Source organism: Canis aureus, chromosome X (genome assembly GCF_053574225.1).
Source record: "Canis aureus isolate CA01 chromosome X, VMU_Caureus_v.1.0, whole genome shotgun sequence".
Classification (NCBI taxonomy): Eukaryota; Metazoa; Chordata; class Mammalia; order Carnivora; family Canidae; genus Canis; species Canis aureus.
Window position 1 is genome coordinate 88,556,273 of NC_135649.1, and position 20,558 is coordinate 88,576,830.

Consider the following 20,558-nt stretch of genomic DNA (forward strand, 5'->3'; position numbering starts at 1 on the left):
CCCTGCTAACAGCATTTCTGCCTTCCGAACACTTCCCACAAAACCTAAGAATAAAGGATTTTGTGGCCTCCATGGAGATTCACAATCCATGTTTGCATATGAAAGACTCTAAAAAAAATTCCTGCAGTACAGAAACTTAACTTTTTTTTTAAATCTTGGGATTTTACACACTTTTTTTGTACATAGAAACCCCCTCCCTCTTCTTCCCCCCCTTCCCTGCCCTAAAGCTGCTTTGTGGCTAAAGCCTCCCCTCCGAATAACTGTAGAGTAAGGGAAAGAGACTTCTATTTTCAATGTCTCCTAACACATTCCATACCCCTGGAACCACCACCAACCCCTTGGGTCTAAGTTCCTTCTCACATCGCCTTTCTCTCTCCTTCTCTTCTCCTTCTCTCTCCATCTTCCTGGACTCTAGTGTCCCCTTCCCCTGCGGGAGGAGGAGGGTAACTATAGTGGAAAACAAAGGGACCGGGCTTAATGGGCTGTCCCACCAGGAAAACTGGCACAGTCTAATTCAGGCACTGCAGTCCCTGTTTCCTGGAGGATGGGGGGAGAGCCCTGTAGCCCTAGGAGGTTCCAATTCCTAATTTTCTCACGGGAGGGCCCATGTTCACTCTTGCTTGTCTTCTCCAATTGATGCTCATGTGACATGAGCGGAAATCCATTCCTCTTCCCACCTCCACCCCATCCCCCGCGTGGCATTTCCCCGGGTTCTCCTCTTCCTAGAGCCATATCTGAAAGTAAACTGTCCCTTCCATCAACACCTGCCCCCCGTCCTGTTCCCCTCTCCCCCCACCACAAATACCCTCAAGCCCAGTTAGCTAAACCTTCCCCCACTGGCCAAGGCCATCTGGGCTACCCCAGTGAGGCAAGGTTAGTCCATGCTTAGGACGAACACCACGCTGAGCAGGAAGCCAGAGCTGAGGAGAAACCGGGTGTCGTGGCCAGAGACAACCAGCCCACTGGAGGGAAGGCTGTCGGACAGGGCGGTGTTGAGCGGCCCCTCGGTGGTGTTGGCCACCTCCTCCACCGGGACCCTCGGGGCCAGCAGCTTGGAGAGGAGGCTGCTGAACCTACTCACGGTGGTGGCCGCTGGCTCTGGGGACGGGCCTGGGCTGGATGCGGTGAAGTTCAGCTCCTCCGGGTCCACACAGAGGCCATCGGAAGAGCGCCCGAAGGCCACCTGGCTGAGGTCCAGGCCGGCCACGGAGCCCGGGGCGGCGCACGGCACGTCGGCCACACGCCCGGAGCTCTCCATCCAGTCGCGCAGCCACTCCAGGCGGCAGTCACAGCGCCACGGGTTGCGGAAGAGAAAGAGGCGGCCCAGGAAGAAGCCAGGCTGGAAGGCGGCCCAGGCCAGCACAGTGAGTTGGTTGCCATTGAGGTGCAGGGCGAGGAGGCCCGAGAGGTTCTGGAAGGCGCCCTCCTCCACGAAGGCGATGCTGTTGCGGTCCAGGTAAAGCAGCTCAAGCTCCGCCATGTCGGCGAACCAGGCGCGCGCCACGAGCCCCAGCGCGTTGCCGCCCAAGTTGAGCGTGCGCAGGCGGCGCAGGCCTAGAAAGGCTTCGGCGGGCAGCTCGGCCAGCAGGTTGTCGTTAAGCAGCAGGTGCTCCAGGGCGCCGCAGTCGCGGAAGGCGCCTGCGTGCACCGCGCGGACGCGGTTGGCCTGCAGGCTGAGAGAGCGCAGGCGCCTCATGCCCAGCAGCGAGCTGGAGGCCACCGCCTCGATGCGGCTGTGCTCCAGGTGCGCATGCGTCAGGTTGGCCAGCCCGCGCAGCGCGCCGGGCACGCGGCGGAAAAGGTTGTCGAAGGCGGCGAGCTCGCGCAGGGCCGGCAGCTCGGCCAGGAGGCGCTCGGGCACGGTGAAGAGGCGGCAGGAGGCCAGGTCGAGGCGGCGGAGGCGGCCGAGAGCGGCGAAGGTGCGAGCGTGCAGGTAGCGCAGCTCGCCGTTGTGCGCCAGGCGCAGCTCGGCCAGGCGTGGCAGGCCCTTGAAGGCGCCGGGCGTGATGAAGGACAGGTTGTTGTGGCGCAGCGACAGGCGGCGTAGCGACGGCAGCGTGCCAAAGGCCCGCTCGCCCAGGAAGCGCAGGCCGTTCCGGTCCAGGTCGATGGAGGCCGCCTCGCACGGAAACTCAGCCGGCACCCGCAGGAGGCCGGCGCGGTCACAGCGCACAGAGCAGCCGCGCTCCGTGCTGCTGCAGGCGCAGGCGGTGGGGCAGGTGCGCGTGCAGGCCTCCTCGGCCCAGGCACCGAAGACCACCGCTGGGAGGTGGGAAGGGCGAGGGAAGAAATAGAAGGAACAACCGTCAGCCTGAGCGTCGCCCCAGTAAAGTCCTACCTGCCCATGAGGCAGGATTCGGCCCTCCACCAAGTTCCCATACCTCCTGCATAAGCGCGCCCCCCGAGTGGCCTCCTTCCGGCTCCCAGACCTTAAGGCACACGGAGGTTCCCACCCACGCAGCCCTCCCCTTTGCTTTCCAGTTACCTTCATCGGCAAACCCCGGCTGGGATTCGGGCATGTGAGCCAATTCTAAACACTCTCTTGCTTATGATGTCACTTGGTGCTCTCCTAGAATTTGGCCTAGAGGGTTCATTGCATGCATAGGGGGACCTGGAGGGCATCACCGTGGCCTGTGCTTTAGTCCTGTACTGCCCAATACCGTACTCACTAGCCACATGTGGCCACTGTCCATTTGGAATGTGGCTAGCCAGAATTGAGATGTGCTGGGAATGTAAAATACCAAAGACTTAGTACAAAAAAAAAAAAAGGATAAATTATCAATAGTTCTTATATCGATTGCATGTTGAAATGGTATTTAGATATCTTGGATTAACTACAATATTAAAATTAATGTCAGCTGTTTCTTTTTACATTTTTAATGGGACTACTTAGAAAATTTAAACATATGTGGCATGCGTTATATTTTTATTGATGCTGCTCTAGTCCCTCCCACCATAAGAATTCAATTCCTGAAACACACACACACACACACACACGCACTGAGGAAATTAAGCCTCATCAAAAAGAATTAGGAAACAGGAGGTTGGGAAAGAAAGAAAAGCCTGTCAATCTTTTTTTTTTTTTTAACAATCACTAAATTTAAGCCATAAGGAGCATTCTAAATAAACTAACAATGACCTTCTTACACATCTCAAAAAAATAATTGTGGACACTGTGGAGTTAATTATCATCCACCAGCCCTTGCTCTCACGGGAAAGAATGGTGCTTATAAATTAATTTTGTTCTGAGTATTTGAATGGAGAATCAGATAAAGACTTCAAAAGCCCTCCAGTAGGCTTGCCACATGCAGCAAAACAGAATGGTAGCCAGAGGTCACAAGCCCCATCTTGAGTTCCAATGGAAAAGGCAGCATGGAAGATGCACAAGTTTTATTTTCTGGCCAGGAGCAGCTCGCAGGTGGAGTGTGCTCAATCTGAAATTCCTGCAGAGGAACAAAGGTACCCACATGTAAACCTGACCACTGATACTCATAATTTCTAGCCCTCCTCAGCAGTACTCCCAAATCCTAGCAAACATCCCTGACCTACCATTCAGTCAGTCCCACTGTGTACATATTACCCTGCCTTGCCAGTGGAAGCCCTTGTCCGAACCTGAAGGCGTGGCCACACAAGGAGTGTGCAGAATATGCTTGCTGCTGCCTCTGTGGCTTTGTTCTGCTTCCAGTGTCTTGCGTACAGTTGTTGTGGACATTCCATGTTTTTTCAGCTGCTAGGAAGGGGTTCAGCTCTCTCAGACTTGGCAGAGAACACTCAGCCCTTTGAGCAACGCTTCTGTTGTGAACTGTAGCTAGTTCAACATTCTGATGTTACAGAGGCTTGACTTGGCTCTTCCCTCTTCCTAAGAACCGTAAACTAGATGCGTAAACTAGATGCGTAGCTTCCAGAAAGGTTCTTGCACCCTGTGCTGAGCTTAACTGTAAACAGGGCAGCAGTTGGGCTAGAGAGACACCCTTTTAGAGAGACAGAGCCAAAGATATAACCTTAACTCCAGGCATCAGCTGGACAAGGGTGGGACCTTTTTCTATCAACTCTTCCAACTAGGTCAAGTAGAAGGCATCAGATTTCCTTACAAATAGTCTTTCATTCTACTCTCTTCTTTCTAATTAAGAGAAGTGCACTCTCAACCACATGACTCATGTTTCTACTTCACAATAGCTCACATTGTTCTGGGCACACAAAATGTTTGCAAAATTAAATGGAATCAATGCTTTCCTCTGTAATGATTCCTCCTGGAGGATGTCATTTATTAAAACAAACACAAAAAACATTTTTAAAAAACCTCTTTATCAAGGAATTCCAAGGTTTATGACAGGGATTAGTCAATAAAATGGAGCTGCCAATTTTTCTAAAATACATGCAACAGGGGTGGGAATGAAGCTTTTAATTTTGTATCCTCTTTGTCTTTTAAATGTTGAACCATGTGAAGGTATTCCTTATTTCAGAAAATAGATTAAGATTTATTTTAAATGTTAAACACTCAAGATGTTGCCACTATTAGAGACCTATTTTCTTTTTTTTTTTTAAGATTTTACTTATTTATTCATGAGAGACACAGAGAGAGAGAGGCAGAGACACAGGCAGAGGGAGAAGCAGGCTCCATGCAGGGAGCCTGATGTGGGACTCAATCCCAGGACTCTGGGACCACAACCTGAGCCAAAGGCAGATGCTTAACCACTGAGCCACCCAGGTGCCCCTAGAGACCTATTTTCAACCTCTGAAACTTTAATAGCCATTAGGAATTACTACTTAACTGGATTGCTTAATGAAATTTAAGTTAAATCAAGTAAATTCTCAGAACAGACAACCAAAATCCAGTATTGGTTTACCCAATATGAAGACTATGTACATGCCTAATGATTCAGAAAAGCAGGACACTAAAACATTATTTTTACAAAATAATAACATATTTGGGTGAGTTCTGCTTGTAATAATGGCAGAGTAGCTTGTATCAGACTAACATTCCTGCTGATAGCTAGTGTAAACTCTGAAAAAATATTTATTTTTTTTTTAATTTTTTATTTATTTATGATAGTCACACAGAGAGAGAGAGAGAGGCAGAGACATAGGCAGAGGGAGAAGCAGGCTCCATGCACTGGGAGCCCGACGTGGGATTCGATCCCGGGTCTTCAGGATCGTGCCCTGGGCCAAAGGCAGGCGCCAAACCGCTGCGCCACCCAGGGATCCCTGAAAAAATATTTAAAGAAAAAGTGTTTGAAGGCACTGGAGAGCAACCTAAACAGGCAACCAGAGTAGATACAACCCTTAAGAGAAGAGAAGCTAGGGTGCCTGGGTGGCTCGGGTGGTTAAGCGTCTACCTCTTGATTTTTTAATTTTAGCTCAGGTCATGATCTCAGAGCTGTGAGATTGAGCCCCCGTGTCAGGCTCTGTGCTGGGTATGGAGCTTGCTTAAGATTCTCTATCCCCCGCTCCCTCTACCCCCCCTTCTAAAAAAATTAATTAAAAAAAACTAAGAGAGGCAAACTAGATGAAGCCACATTTATCTGACTTTTCCTTATACCTGAATAACACTGTGTGTTAACTATACTGGAATTTTTAAAATAAATTTTAAAAATGAAAATGAAAAGAAAACTGGCTTTTCCTCTTAGGGCATTTCCAAGTTCCCTCTGCAGACAGGAAATGAGCTCAAGCAGAAAGCAAGAGTCTTATCAGGCTGACAATTTAGAAGTCAGAGTATTATAGCTGCCACGGTGGCTGGAAATTGAGGAGGAAAAACATGGAAAAGAAGGAGCCACAAAATTGGCATACATACTCTCCTTATATCCTTATTTGAGTCCTAAAGTGCATATATGTGGGGTGACTCCAAAGAGCCAAGAACTGAACACCAAAAGAGCAAACCAAAGATTTCAACAATTTCCCAGTAATGGGAGACAGATTAAGAGTTCAAGGTCCACCAAGTTAGAAGGGCTTGTAAAATACCTCAGGCTTTCCACTGAAACCCCAGAGGGCCACACCTTAGGAGTGAAGACCATTTCCCAGGACAAAGGGCAAAACTGAACTAGGCCTACTGTAACAAAGCCTAAAACTAAGCCTCCCCAGTATGAAGGTGACCTGCCAGTAAAGTGAATGCCATACAAAACTCAATACTCTTCAAAGGAAGATACAGAATCTAGAATTCTTTTTAACTACTATCTCTCACATCTTGTATACAAATAATACTAGATAGTAAAGTAGCAAAACATTACACTTACCAAAAGGAAAAAAGAAGTAGTTAGCAGAAGTAGACCCAAAGACTGCCCAGATGTTGGAATTACCAAACAAGGATTAATTATAAATATGTTAAGAAATTTACAGGAAAATATGGATATAATGGGTGAAGATATAGGGAATTTGAATTTTAGAAGAGATGAAAACTAAAAATGAGCCCAATGGGAATCTTAGTACTAAAATAATACAATATTTGAAGTTTTTTAAGATTCATTTATTTATTTTAGAGACAGCACAGTGGGGAAGGGGATAAGGAGAGAGAAAAAGAGAGAGAGAATTCTCAAGCAGACTCCCTGCCAAGCACAGAGCCCAATGCAGGGCTCCATCCCACAACCCTGAGATCACAACCTGATCTGAAATCAAGAGTTGGACACCCAACCAACTGAGCCACCCAGGCACCCCATAATATTTGAAATTAAAAATAATCATTGAATAAGAAAAACAGATTAGACACAGCAGAAGAAAAGATTTCATGAACTTGAAAAGAGGTCAATAGAAATTACAGAAGCACAGAAAGAAAAGACTGGAAAAATTATGATTAGAACTTCAATGCTCTGTGGGATAATACCAAGCAATTAGACTAACATGCATGTATTTGGAGTCCCAGAGGAGAAAAGAGAGAGAATATGGCAGAAAAATAATTGAAGACAATTTCCAAAATTTGATTAAAACCAAGAAGCCCAGGAAATCCCAACTAATATCTCACATACACACAAATATACTTCTTTTAGACGTATCATAGTCAAACTGTTGAAAACCAAAGAAAGAAAATTCCTTAAAGCATCCAAAGAAAAAAGACATTATATAGAGTACACAACAAAAATGATGATGGACTTCTTATCAGAAAGCACATAGGCCCTAAGATAAGTTATACCTTAAAAATTTTTTTAAATTTTTTTAATTTAAAAATTGAGCATCTGTGGTTGAGCTCAGTGGTTCAGCATCTGAGCTCAGTGGCTCAGTGGTTGAGCATCTGTCTGCCTTTGGCTCAGGGCATGATCCTGGGTCCTAGGATCGAGTCCTGCATTGGGCTCCCCACAGGGAACCTACTTCTCCCTCTACCTATGTCTCTGCCTCTCTCTCTGTGTCTCTCATGAATAAATAAATAAAATCTTAAAAAAAATTATTTTAAGTAAACTCTACACCCAACGTAGGGCTTGAAATCACAACCCTGAGATCAAGAGTCACATGCTCTACGAAGTGAGCAGCCAGGTACCCCAAGAATTATCTATTTTAAAGTACTGGAAAAGGGGTGCCTAGCTGGCTCAGTGGGTAGAGTACGTGGTTTGATCTCGGGGTCGTGAGTTCATGCCCCATATTGGGTGTGGAGATTACTTAAATAAAAATAAAAATAAAAATAAATAAAGTGCTGGGGAAAGAGCAAATCTGGCAACCTAGAATTCTATATCCAATGAAAATATCTTTAGAAATGAAATAAAATAGAGTTATCTATTTTATTTATTTCAGGGTAAAAAATATGAGAAAATTCATCTCTAGCAGATCTTCCACATGACAAGAAATGAAGACATTCTTTAGCCTGAAGGGATGATAACTAGATGAAAATCAGGTCTACGGAAAGGAATGAAGAGCAACGGAAATGGTAAATATGTCACTAAATATAAAAGACTACTCTTTTCTTACCTTAATTGCTTAACAGGTAAGTGACTGTTTAAAGCCAAAATAACAATGCATTGTGGAGGTTTTAACATATGTAACTAACAGATATGACAACAACAGCATAAAGGATAAGAAGGGAGGTAAACTGTACTCTTATAAGGATCTTACATTATACATGAATTAATTAATGGCAGACTGTGATAAATTAAAGATGCATATTGCAATCCCTAGAAAATAAAAAAAAGATTCTTGACATCTATCTTACACTATACACAAAAATTCATTTTAGGTGGACCAGAGACCTAAATGAAAAAGCTAGAACTATAAAGCTTCTTGAAGACAAGAGAGTATCTTTTGTGACCTAGTGGTAAGCAAAGACTTCTTAGAACCAAAAAGAAAAAAACATAAAAGAAGAAAGTAACAACTTGGACTTTATCAAAATTAAAAAAAAAAGTCTGCTTTTTGCTATGCTACGACCCAGCAATTGCATTACTAGGTATTTATCCCAAAGACACAGATGTAGTGAAATGCCGGGACACCTGCACCCCAATGTTTATAGCAGGAAGGTCCACAGTAGCCAAACTGTGGAAGGAGCCTCAATGTCCTTCGACAGATGAATGGATAAAGAAGATGTGGTCTATATACATACAATGGAATATTACTCAGCCATTAGAAAGGACAAATACTGGGACGCCTCAGTGGCTCAGCGGTTGAGTGTCTGACTTTGGCTCAGGGCATGATCCTGGAGTCCCAGGATCGAGTCACACATCGGGCTCCCTGCAAGGAACCTGGTTCTCCCTCTGCCTGTGTCTCTGCCTCTCTCCCTTTCTGTGTCTCTCATGAATAACTAAATAAAAAATTTTTTAAAACTTTTAGAAAGGACAAATACCCACAATTTGCTTCAACGTGGATAGAACTGGAGGGTATTATGCTGAGTGAAGTAAGTCAATCAGAGAAGGACAAACATCATATGGTTTCACTCATACAAGGAATATAAGAAACAAAGGGTTGTGGAAGGGGAGGGGGTAACTGGGTGACAGGCACTGAGGAGGGCACTTGATGGGATGAGCACTGGGTGGTATACTATATGTTGGCAAATCAAACTTCAATAAAAAAATAATAATTTTTTTTAAAAAAGACAAAAAGTCTGCTCTTTGAAAGACACTGTTAAAAGAATGAAAAGAGAGGTGCCAGGGTGGCTCAGTTGGTTAAGCATCCAACTCTTGATTTGAGCCCGGGTCAGGGTCCTGGGATCAAGCTTTGCATTGAGCTCCACACTCAGAGAATCAGGACTCTTTCATCCTTTTCCCCTACTCACTCAAGCATGCACGTACATGCTCGCTCTCTCTCTTTTTAAAATAAATAAATCTTTTAAAAAGAGAGAATGAAAAGACAGGCCACAGACTGGGAGAAAATTGCTGTATATTTTCTCTGTATATATCTCATAAAGGACTTGTATCCAAAATATATAAAGAACTCTCAAAACTCAATAAGAAAACAAACAATTAATAAATGGGTAAAATATGTGAAGAAACACTTGACCAAAAAAAGATATACAGAAGGCAAATAAACATATAAAGATATAGTCAACATCATTAGTTGTTAGGGAAATGCAAATTAGAATTGCATCCTATTGGGACTCCTGGTTGGCTCAGTGGTCGAGCGTCTGCCTTTGGCTCAGGGTGTGATCCCAGAGTTCCAGGATGGAGTCCCACATCAGGCTCCCTGCATGGAGCCTGCTTCTCCCTCTGCCTGTGTCTCTGCCTCTCTCTTTCTATGTCACTCATGAATAAATACATAAAATCTTTAAAAAATAAATATTTTAAAAAGTCATGTGTAATACACATAAGTAATACACATATATGTGTATATGACTTACATACAGAATATAAAAACAACTAGAAATGGGGACGCCTGGGTGGCTTAGCGGTTTAGCGCCTGCCTTCAGCCCAGGGTATGATCCTGGGGTCCCAGGAACAAGTCCCACATCGGGTTCCCTGCATGGAGCTTGCTTCTCTCCCTCTATGTCTATGCCTCTCTCTCTCTGTGGCTCTCATGAATAAATAAAGTCCTAAAAAAAAAGAAAAAAGAAACAACTAGAAACGAATAACGAAAAGACAACTAAATAAAAATCGGTAAAAGACTTGAACACTGGGGATCCCTGGGTGGCTCAGCGGTTTAGAGCCTGCCTTTGGCCCAGGGCATGATCCTGGAGTCCTGGGATCGAGTCCCACATTGGGCTCCCTGCGTGGAGCCTGCTTCTCCCTCTGCCTGTGTCTCTGCCTCTCTCTCTCTCTCTGTGTGTATCTCATGAATAAATAAATAAAATCTTTAAAAAAAAAAGACTTGAACACTTCACAAAAGAATATATTAAGCAGCCATTAAGCACATAAAAAGGTGCTCAATGACATCATTGGCCATTAGGGAATTGCCAATTAAAACCACAATGAGATTTCCCTAAACACCCACTAGAATGGCTATAGTTCAAAAGACTGACAATTCCAAATGTTGGCAGAGATATAGACCAACTGGATTCTCTTACATTGTTGGTGGGAGTAGAAAATAGTTCAATAAGTTTGCAAAACTTTGGCAGTGTCTATTAAAGCTAAACATATGTCTACCCTATGACTCAGCAATTCCACTCCTAGGTATTTACCCAAGAGAAACAAAAGATAGGTCCACATGTACAAGAATGCTCATAGTGGCTTATTCATAATAGATAAAAATTAGAAATTACTCAACAGTAGAGAACTAAAAAGGAATAAACTATTGATACAAACAACAAAAAAACATCATGTTGAGCCAAACAAACTTGACACAAAAGAGTACATACTATAGGATTATACTTCTATGCAGCCCCAGAACAGAGCTGCTGGCAGTTGCTCTGGGAGCTCAACAGAACAAGGCTTGCAGATGGACTCCACCCTGTAAGTCAGCAAATATCTACAAGATATAGTTTAGGAATGTTATCTGGGTGATAGGAGCATGTATCATGCATTCAAATTAATCAAAGTTTATGGGTTTCTTTTGCTCTTATAACTACCCACTTTTAATTAGTGTTTGCTCAAAGCTAAGCTTGCTACATTTTTTTTTCATTTAATATGACAATCTGCAAGGTATTATTCTCTTCTTCTTGTGAAGGAGGAAACTGAGGTTCAAGGTGATTAAATGACACCAGCTTCTGATTTTTGTCTTTCCATTATCCTGTCCTATTCCCCGCGCGACACATCTAGTCTCTCTGAGCTTCCGTCTCTTTAACTGTAAACTGAAGGGTCTGTACTTCCTGCCCTTTGGGGGCCCTTCTGGCTCTCATTTTCTGTGGTTGGACAGCAGCTGTTGCCAACCACCACCTCTAAGAAAAAAATACCCCAGTCAGAGCCCCATGGGCCTCTGCTGCCTCCTCCCCGACCCAGCTGTTTGGACTGTGGATAAACATTTGACCTAAGTAGAGCCAATGCGATTCATTCAACAGCCGCCACCCCCACACTCACCGTGAACATGGAATGGGCAGTGAGATCGTGTGAGCATCAACCAGTACAGCACTGGGGGTAGGGTTTGTACCAGAGCCATGTGCAGGTCAGAGTTGTAAGGGAGCAGGAGTCAAAGGCAAGGTGAGAGGGGTACCTGGGTGGCTCAGTGGTTGAGCAACTGCCTTTGGCTCAGGGTGTGATCCCGGGGTCCTGGGATCGAGTCCTGCTTTGGGATCCCTGCAGGGAGCCCACTTCTTCTTCTGCCTATGTCTCTGCCTCTCTCTGTGTGTCTCTCATGAACAAATAAATATAATCTTTAAAAAACAACAACAACAAATTAAGGCAAGGTGAGGAAGCTGGTCTGTGGACAGAGGACAAAACCCAACGTGAGGATCACAGAGACGGAGATCAAGAAGAATGGGAAGTTGAAAAAAAAAAAAAACAGGATGGGAAGTTGCTAGCCAGCTCTCTAGTTCCCAGAAGGCCCTGCTACAGCTGTGTCTATGACATTTCCCTATTTCCATTTAGAAACCCACTCAAACCATCTGCGTGGACAAGTGGACTTCTGTTCCTTGTGACCAAATCATCTCTGATAGTGGGGGCATTTGATACCTTTTCTGGCTACCCAGCACCTTTTAAGTACTCTTTCTACACTTGGAGAATTTCCTATATTATAAGTCCTGCCTCCTCAAGATAGAAGCCAGAAATTCTCTTTCCTAACGTCCCTTGCAGTTAGGGCCCAGGCACATGACCTAGCTTTGTCAATCAGATACCCGCCAGGGACACTTGGATTCAGAAGTGCATGCCAGGGAGAAACCATTTTCTGGCCAGGATGGTGGCAGAGGCATCTGGCTTTCAGGCCCCTGGGGTGGAATTTCTGGCACCCAATACCCAGCTTGATGTCCATGAGCTGCCAGGTGTGTCCATCAGTGATGGTGGCCTCAGGGCCATTGCTGGAACTGCCCTGATCCCTGGTTTAGGCATTGCTCCGGGCAGTGGGCCTCCAACCAGGAATACTGGGAACATTTCACATCCCTGAATAAACCCTTTCTTGGCTTCAACAGTACCTTACTGTGCTTTGCAACAAGAGTCCTAAGCACCATCCCAAGTGAAACAGGTCCCCTTAATCTCTTTCGGTCCATCTCCTCCTTCTGGCCACTCCCCCTTTCCCCAAGAATCTCATGAACTCTCCACCTTAAAAGAGAAAGCTACTCAAATTCAGGACCAGGCAGTGCGCCCAAGCCAAAAGGAAGCTCCTTGTTATTCTTTGCCACAATATATACAATATGTAATCAACACTTGTTTAGGGGCACCTGGGTGGCTCAGTGGGGTAAGCGTCCACCTTCACTTAGGTCATGATCTCAGGATCCTGGGATGAACCCTCATTGGGCTTCCTGCTCAGCAGGGAGCCTGCTTCTCCTTCTCCCTCCTGCTCCCCCTGCTTGTGCTTACTGGCTGGCTCTCTCTCTCTCTCTCTCTCTCTCTCTCAAATAAATAAGTAAATAATCTTAAAAAATTTTGTTTAGGCCCTCCCTGATTTTTCCAAACACAAATGAAAAGGGGCCTCTCCTGGAATCAGCAGTGATTATTCCAAAAACCACTCTCAGCTGTCCAGAGCCAAATTCCATGGGGATACCTTGGCCAGAAAAACATTTACCAAATTAAAATAAAGATCTCAGTTTGTGAGACGTGAAGGTCCAGTGCTTAGCAATTTCTGTTCACACACCAGGATTTTCGAGAAGGATCCATGTGGAAATCTGAAAAGGCTTCAGTGCTTTTATTCCCAGCCTATGGTTGGGAGAGGAAGATGGGAAATTCAGCCAACCTGGCCCGGGCTCAGGACTGGCCTCTGTTCAGCCAGCCTCTGTCACAGTTTGGGGATACACATGCGGGGCTTTCCAGAGCATTCAGTTTGGAAACACTCATCCTGATGGCATGGCCTCTCTAGTTCGTTCATAAACTCTGATGACACTGCCTTTCATCCCTGCTCTCATACTCCTTTTCTGGGTGTTTTGTTTTGCTTTAACCTCAGCCAAGCTTTCTGCACCTCAGTCTCCTCATCTATAACAGGCAGACTATTATAAGGAATGGATGAGTTGTAAAGCCTGAAAAAGCTGTGAAAGCATGGGATAAAGCTAAAGCAGGCTCCATGAGGCACTGTTGTCACAGGATTAAATCTCACCGAGACGAATACTTCAAGGATCACGTGGAGATCTGCCCCAAAGTGGAAAGATACCAAGTATGAGAATAGTGAAGTTATTACAAGTAGACTGCAAAGAAGAGTCTAGAATGGTTCTCTACCTAGGCTGCACATTAGCATCACCAGAGGAGCTTCCGAGCCACTCACAATGCTTCCACCGGACACTACTCCAATTAAATCCGAACCTTCAGGGGCTGGAACCAAGCATCATACTCCACAGATGATTCCAATACACAGCCCAAGTCAAAAACCAACAGTCGAGGTGGACCAACTTTATAAACATGGGATTTATCCACGTGGTATAAAACATTACAAGGTGTAAACTAGAATTACCATATGCCCCAGCAATTCCACTCCTAGGTATATACCCAAAGGTATCGAAAGTAGGTGTTCTGGGACGCCGGGTTGGCTCAGTGGTTGAGTGCCTGTCTTCAGCGCAGGGCGTGATCCTGGAGTCCCGGCATCGAGTCCCACATCGGGCTCCCTGCATGGAGCCTGCTTCTCCCTCTGCCTGTGTCTCTGCCTCTCTGTCTCTCATGAATAAATAAAATCTTTTAAAAAAAAGTAGGTGTTCTAATAAATACTTGTGCATGAATGTTCACAGCAGCATTATTCACAATAGCCCAAAGAGGGAAACAAATGTCCATCAACCGATGAATGAATAAACAAAATGTGATCTCTCCATAACGTAAAATACTGTTCTGAAGTAGTGGGGCACCTGAGTGGTGCAGTCAGTTAAGCAACCGACCCTTGGTTTTGGCTCAGGTCGTGATCTCAGGGTCATGAGATGGGGCCTCAAGTCAGGCTCCATGCTCAGCACAAAGTCTGCTTGAGATTCTCTCCTGCTCCTCCCGCTCATTCTCTCTCTCTCTCTCTCTCTCTCTCTCTCTCTCAAATATTTAAAGAAATAAGGGAATGAAGTAGTGATACACACTACAAGGTGGATGAACCTCAAAAATATTATGCCTGGGTGGCTCAGTCAGTTAAGCATCTGCCTTCAGCTCAGGTCACAATCCTGGGGTCCTGGGATCGAGCCCCACATCGGGCTCCCTGCTTAGTGGGGAGCCTGCTTCTCCCTCTCCCTCTGCTGCTCCCCTTGCTTCTGCTCTCTCTCCAAGTAAATAAATAAAATCTTTTTTTAAATGCTAAATAAGGGACACCTGGGGTGGCTCAGTCTGCCTTCAGCTCAGGGCGTGATCCCTGAGTCCCCAGATCAAGTCCCGCATCAGGCTCCCTGCAGGGGGCTTGATTCTCCCTCTGCCTGTGTCTCTGCCTTTCTCTCTCTCTCTGTCTCATGAATAAATAAATAAATAAAATCTTTTTAAAAAAATAATTTTAAAAATAAAATGGTTCGTAGTTTGGGGCGCCTGGGTGGCTCAGTCAATTAAGTGTCCAACTCTTGATCTCAGCTCAGGTCATGATCTCAGGATCATGAGTTCAAGCCCCACATCGGGCTCTGCACTCAGCACAGAGCCTTGCTTAAGATTCTCTCTCCCTCTCCCTCTGCCTCTCCCCCCACCACATGCTTGCCCTCTCTCCCTCTCTCTCTCTCAAAAAAAAAAAAAAGATTCATGGTTAATTTTATATTATGTGAATTTTACTTCAATAAAAAGAATAATAGGGCACCTGGGTGGCTCAGTGGATTGGGTATCTGCCTTCGGCTCAGGTCATGATCCCAGGGTCCTGGGATCGAGTCCCACCTCGGGTTCCCTGCTCAGGAGGCTCCCTCCTCCTCTGCCTTTCCTCTCCACTTGTGCTCTCAAGTAAATAAAATCTTAAATAAAATAATAATGATGATGATGAATGTTACAAGGTATCCCTGAGTCTAGGCAAATACCAGAAATGGGTCCCTGCTTTTGTGTTCTGGTCTGGTGTGCTGGCCAGCCCCCAAGCTGCAGGGAGGCAGGAAGGCTGGGCTCAGATGCCCCACAGAATAATGTCTTAATGCAGACCAGCTGAGGAATTTCTCTTTCATAGGGCCTCCACTTATTGGATATGTGCTTTTCCCCCTGGAGGTTTGCTAAGGAGAACAGTTACTCATAGAGTTTCCAACCACAGACTGAGTCTGAAGTGCTTCTTGATCCTCATTGTTTTCAAAGAATTTGTGCCTCACAAAACCAAAATAGCAAGGGAAAATATGGTCCATTTTCTGCTTCCAGCAAAATCTATTTAGCCACTTTGGTGCTGGAAGTCATTCTCCTCCCACTCCTGGCAAATGCTATCCCAGTGGCTCCTCAGGTCAAGCCCCAGTGCTGGATTTTCAAAACGAAATGGGAGGGGGCAATCAGAAAGGCAGTGGGGGAGACCATTCCATGGCCTCTCACCTCACTGTAATCCCAGAACTTCCTTCTCAAAACACAAAGGTACCTCTTGTGACAATAAAGGAAGAAAGGATCATGGATTCACCCCTCAGCTCTGCTGATTAATGCGGGTCATGAGGGATGGAGAAACTGGTTTGGAAGGGTGATCTGCTGATGGCCTCACAGGCCTGTGGATCTTAGGGTAGAGAGCTGTCCCATCTGGTGGAGCAGAACACAAGGCCCCAGGAAGGCCTAAATACTGATAATCGCCCCAAACTGAAAATAAATGCTCAGCAATAGGGGAATGAATGATGAACACACCAGTAGCCCCCATACAAGGAGTTCTACTCTGCAATCAAAACAAATGAGCTACTAATCTATGCTGTGACATCAATGAATGGCACACATATACTGCCCTACACTCCACAGCACCTGAGTTTCTTTCATGAAAGATTTGTTCTCTTGGGATGCAGATGCACTCTCCCTACAGACTTCTTCTTTTAAGTCAAGTTGACTGAGGTATGATTTACTTACAATAAAATATACCCATTTTAAGTGTATAACAAATGTAACACACCCACATAAGCACCACTCTAATCATGATTTAGAACATTCCTACCATCCAGAAAGTGTCCTCAGGTCCCTTTGACAGTGGTCCCCTCCCCATCTGCAGCTCCAGACAACAACTGATATGCTTTCTGAACTATTGATCCATTTTGCCTATTCTAGAACTTCATGTAAATGGAGTCCAAGTGGCTCTCTCAGTCAACATTATGTTTGTGAGAGTCATCTATGTTGTCTGAGTGTCCGTTGTCCATTTTTTTAAGATTTATTTATTTATTAGAGAGAGAGTGCGCAGGGAGGAGCAGAGGGAGAGGGAGAAAGAAACCTTCACAGACTCGTCACTGAGCATGCAACTCGTTGACGGACTCGATCTCCTGACCCTGAGATCATCACCTGAGCCAAATCCAAGAGTTGGATGCTCAACCGACTGCACCACCCAGAGGCCTCAGTTGTTCATTCATTTTTATCGCTGAACAGTATTCCATTGTATGGATGTACCTCAATTTGTGTGTTCAGTCACCTGGGGTTGGACTTTTGCATTGTTTTCAGTTTTTACCTACTGTGACTAAAGCTGATGTAAGGATTTGTGGGCAAGTCTTGTTGTGGACATGTGTTTCCATTCAGCATCTACCAACGAGAGGAATTGCTGGGTCAGACGGTAAATACCCGTCTCAATAGCTCCACATCCACACCAACACTTGCTATTGTCTTTTTGACGCTAGCCATCCTAGTGGGTGTGAAGTGGTACCTCCTTGTGGGTTTGATTTGCATCTCCCTAATGACTAATTAGGTAGAGCATCTTTTCACATGCTTCTAAGTCATTTGTATATCTTCTCTGATGAAACAGCTATTCAAACATGTTCCCCATTTTTAAAGATGGGTTATCTTAGGTGTGCCCGGCTGGCTCAGTCAGAAAAGCATGCAACTCTTGATCCGGGGGTCATGAATGTGAGTGCTACATTGGGCACAGAGATTACATTATTAAAAAAATGTTTTAATGGGTTGTCTTACTGAGTTTGAAGAGGTTTTGAAATATAGACAGATTTTTTAGATGCAAGACCTCTATCAGATATTGTAATGGTTCTAATCTGGACGGCTTCACCCATTCAACAAACAAGTCCTTATAAGCACCTACCAACATCTTAGACTCTAGAGACAAGGAGATGAATAAAACAGAAACCCCGACCCTCCCCAAAGACTTGTGGTTTAGAGAAAGCCCCTGGTGAAGAACCCTGTAAAGCAAGGGGTTGGGATATCATGCTGTGGACAGCAGGAAGACCTTGAAGGGGCTGCCATAGTGGAGGGGAGTGGAGGGGCACTTCTGGGCAACCTTCCTGTCCAGAGAATTCGTTTCAATTTTGTCCCAGATTTACCCCGCCGTGAGCCACTTCTGATTCCCCCACAACCTTGTTTTGTCAGGCTCACTTAATCATTTTTCCTCTGGCTCAGGAGGTAGAACCCTCTCCCTGCCTGCTTCTCGGGAACATGTAGTTCATAATCCTGTGACTTGTAGTCAGAGTAATACTATCTGCGCTGCTGAGTGTGTTTTAAATTAAAGCGCCAGGGGATGTGGAGACGGTCATTAATTTTAAGTGCATCTATTGTTAGCAAATGATGTCACCGCTAAGCTCTCCAACTTGTCACAAGAAGTCTAGATGTATTTCGAGTTTCTGCAGCAGCAAGAACAGTTCCTGTTTTGCAGCACACAGGCTATGAATACTGTCTGCATGCTGTCAGGAACAGAAGAGCTTTGGGTGCACATTTAAAATCATATTGGCTCGTAGAAGCAAACATTCTGTCCCAATGAGTCAATCAAACTTCATATCCTTTCTAGGTAGGAGAAATGGCAAGGAGCTGGCTGTTCGTAATTATATAAATGTCAACCTTTGTCCTTTGGAGGCTCCTCGAGGTAGAAAGTCATGTCCCATTTATCATACTGTTCCCTGCACCTTGTTCCAATTTTTTTTCTCATTTATTTATTGGGTCTCTCATAAAAGAATGTAAGTTTCTCAAGGACAGAAGCTATGCAATTATATCCCTCATAATGTCCCTGGAGTGTACTGAAGGTATAGTGTGTACCTGTTGATTCATTGAATAGAGCAGGGTCTACTTTTTGAAAAGGGGGAATAAAGGGTAAGGAGATTCTATAACCACCATTTTAGAATTATCTGGTAAAATTTTCTCTGCCAGCACTGCACCCAGAAGTCTATCACATGGGTGCCTATAACCTCAAATAATCACATTCATCCAAAGGTCAGAAAAACAGCTTCTTTGTGTAGACTTCTTTACTGCAGAATTTACCAAGGGATGTTTTTCCTTGGGCAATCTCAGATTTGAGCAGGTGGGGCTGCAGAGGTACAGAAAAAAAATTTTGTGATGAGTCTTCTTGTTATATTAAAACCCACATAACATAACAACAGGACCAAAAAACGTGGGGAAGAATGTTTCAACATCCATCATCACACAATTCCAACGTGATATTTTCATTTTTTCTTCTCCCTTTAGGAAGATGGTTTAAAGGATTTTTTGTTTTTAACTAAATGAGCTTAAAGTAATATGGCCACTATCGTTTTTGGTGATTAAACCAATGAATCGATACCTGAAATTAGAATAAGGAAATGAATTCATATCTGAAATTAGAATAAGAAAATAGCCAAAGGTTATTTCAGATATTTGGTTCAGGGATTTTGCAAACCAACCAAACCCACCACCTGCTCAGTTTTATCTCATTCTCCATTCCCTTCCTTGTGATCACAGTTCAGTGAAACCTAATCAGAACTTGTGTCCATGTACAGCTTTCATGGAAGCCACTTGAAGACCAAGCTCCTTGGGTAGAAGCCCTGTGGTTTCCATGAATCTTTTAGAATCATCCATGGGCTTCCCAACCCCTGCACCCACTGGCAGCTGTCTGCTGGGGGTCAGAAGGACCAGGCTTGGAACTCACCATGTAGCAGCAGGACCAGCATCCTGTGGCCTTTCATGCATCCGGTGGCTTAGAACCACCCAGCTGTGGAATCCCCACCTAAGGGGAGACAGCACAGGTCACCAAGCGCCCAGAAGGGGTCCCTTGAGAACCTCCCCACACCTCCACACTTCTTCCTGAATGCCCTGCCTTGTCTTCTTCTCCACACTCATTTCTTCCCATCAGTCTTGGTATTGGGTTAGGAGAAACCAGTAACAACAGCCAATCAGAAGCCCCCCCAAAAAAACTGATAGCATGGATCTGTTTGGAAATCCTTCATCCGACTAAAACCCTGACAGCAACACCGATGGACTCACTGACAGCCCAGCAAGCAACCGGACAGGGAGGAGACCTGTGACCAGAGACGTATTCATGAATAGTCCCCAATGTCGCTTACTGTCCCGGGGGTCTTCCTGGTCCTGCTCCTTCTCCAAGGTGCCCTTGGGCTCCCCCAGCCCAGCCATCTCCCAAGTTGGGCAGCCACAGATGCAAAAAATGGTCCAGCAGAGAAGTAAAAGGGGGTGGGGGAGATGGTGAGCAGGAGTCGAGGAGAAATAGTTGCTTGTGCAGGTTGGAGCGCTTATTTTTCTTTCTGCAGATTTAATGGCAGGAAAATCCTGTATCAGATAAGGATTAACAGAGATGAAAGAATGTGTCTGCCTTTCGAATCACCAAAGCCAGTGACAGATTTCGCTGACACACCAATCAGCTTTATCCCCAGGCCTTGGCCTCTCCATCTGCCGGGCCCCTTTCTCTCCTTAAACCCTCCACAGACCCCACCTCCTACCCTGACCCCAGCCCCAACCCCCAAGCAAACGTGCAGCCAGAAACTGGCTCCCTGCCACCCAAACGGCATTATCAGCATTTTTGAACAAGGACATGTTACATAACTTGGGAGAGGTGGGGAAGGATAGGACAGCTTGAAATAATGATGTTCTCCCAAAATGCAGGCTGCTCACTTCCTTTCTTTGCAGTGGCTGATGGCTGATAATCCAAAAACAGGCGGTGGAGACTGTCCTTCACTGCAGTAAGGCGAGAATCCTGGCTTTGGGGTTGAGGCCGTGCTGGCCACCCCCGAAGGCGGCAGGTCTAGAGGCCATTTCCAGAACCTGGCTGAGGTTTCTTAAACCCATCAGGACTCAGTTAAAACTCACTATTCAGAGTGTCTCCTCCTGGGAAGCAGAGCCCAGGAGCAGCAG

At 45.3% G+C, this 20,558-nt stretch overlaps 1 protein-coding gene across 7 annotated transcripts in view; it reads right to left on the bottom strand.

The window, feature by feature from the left end:
* Nucleotides 1-397: 397 nt before the first annotated feature.
* Nucleotides 398-20,558, bottom strand: part of NYX (nyctalopin) — a 28,815-nt gene continuing 8,654 nt past the window's right edge. For all 7 annotated transcript variants that reach the window (XM_077887736.1, XM_077887734.1, XM_077887730.1 and 4 more), the window contains 3 exons: nucleotides 19,757-19,951; nucleotides 19,342-19,419; nucleotides 398-2,262 (listed from right to left, as the gene is read on the bottom strand). In XM_077887736.1, coding sequence (XP_077743862.1) covers nucleotides 875-2,262; nucleotides 19,342-19,378 — 1,425 coding nt within the window. In that variant the 5' untranslated portion in view covers nucleotides 19,379-19,419; nucleotides 19,757-19,951 and the 3' untranslated portion in view covers nucleotides 398-874. The remainder of the gene's footprint in view (nucleotides 2,263-19,341; nucleotides 19,420-19,756; nucleotides 19,952-20,558) is intronic.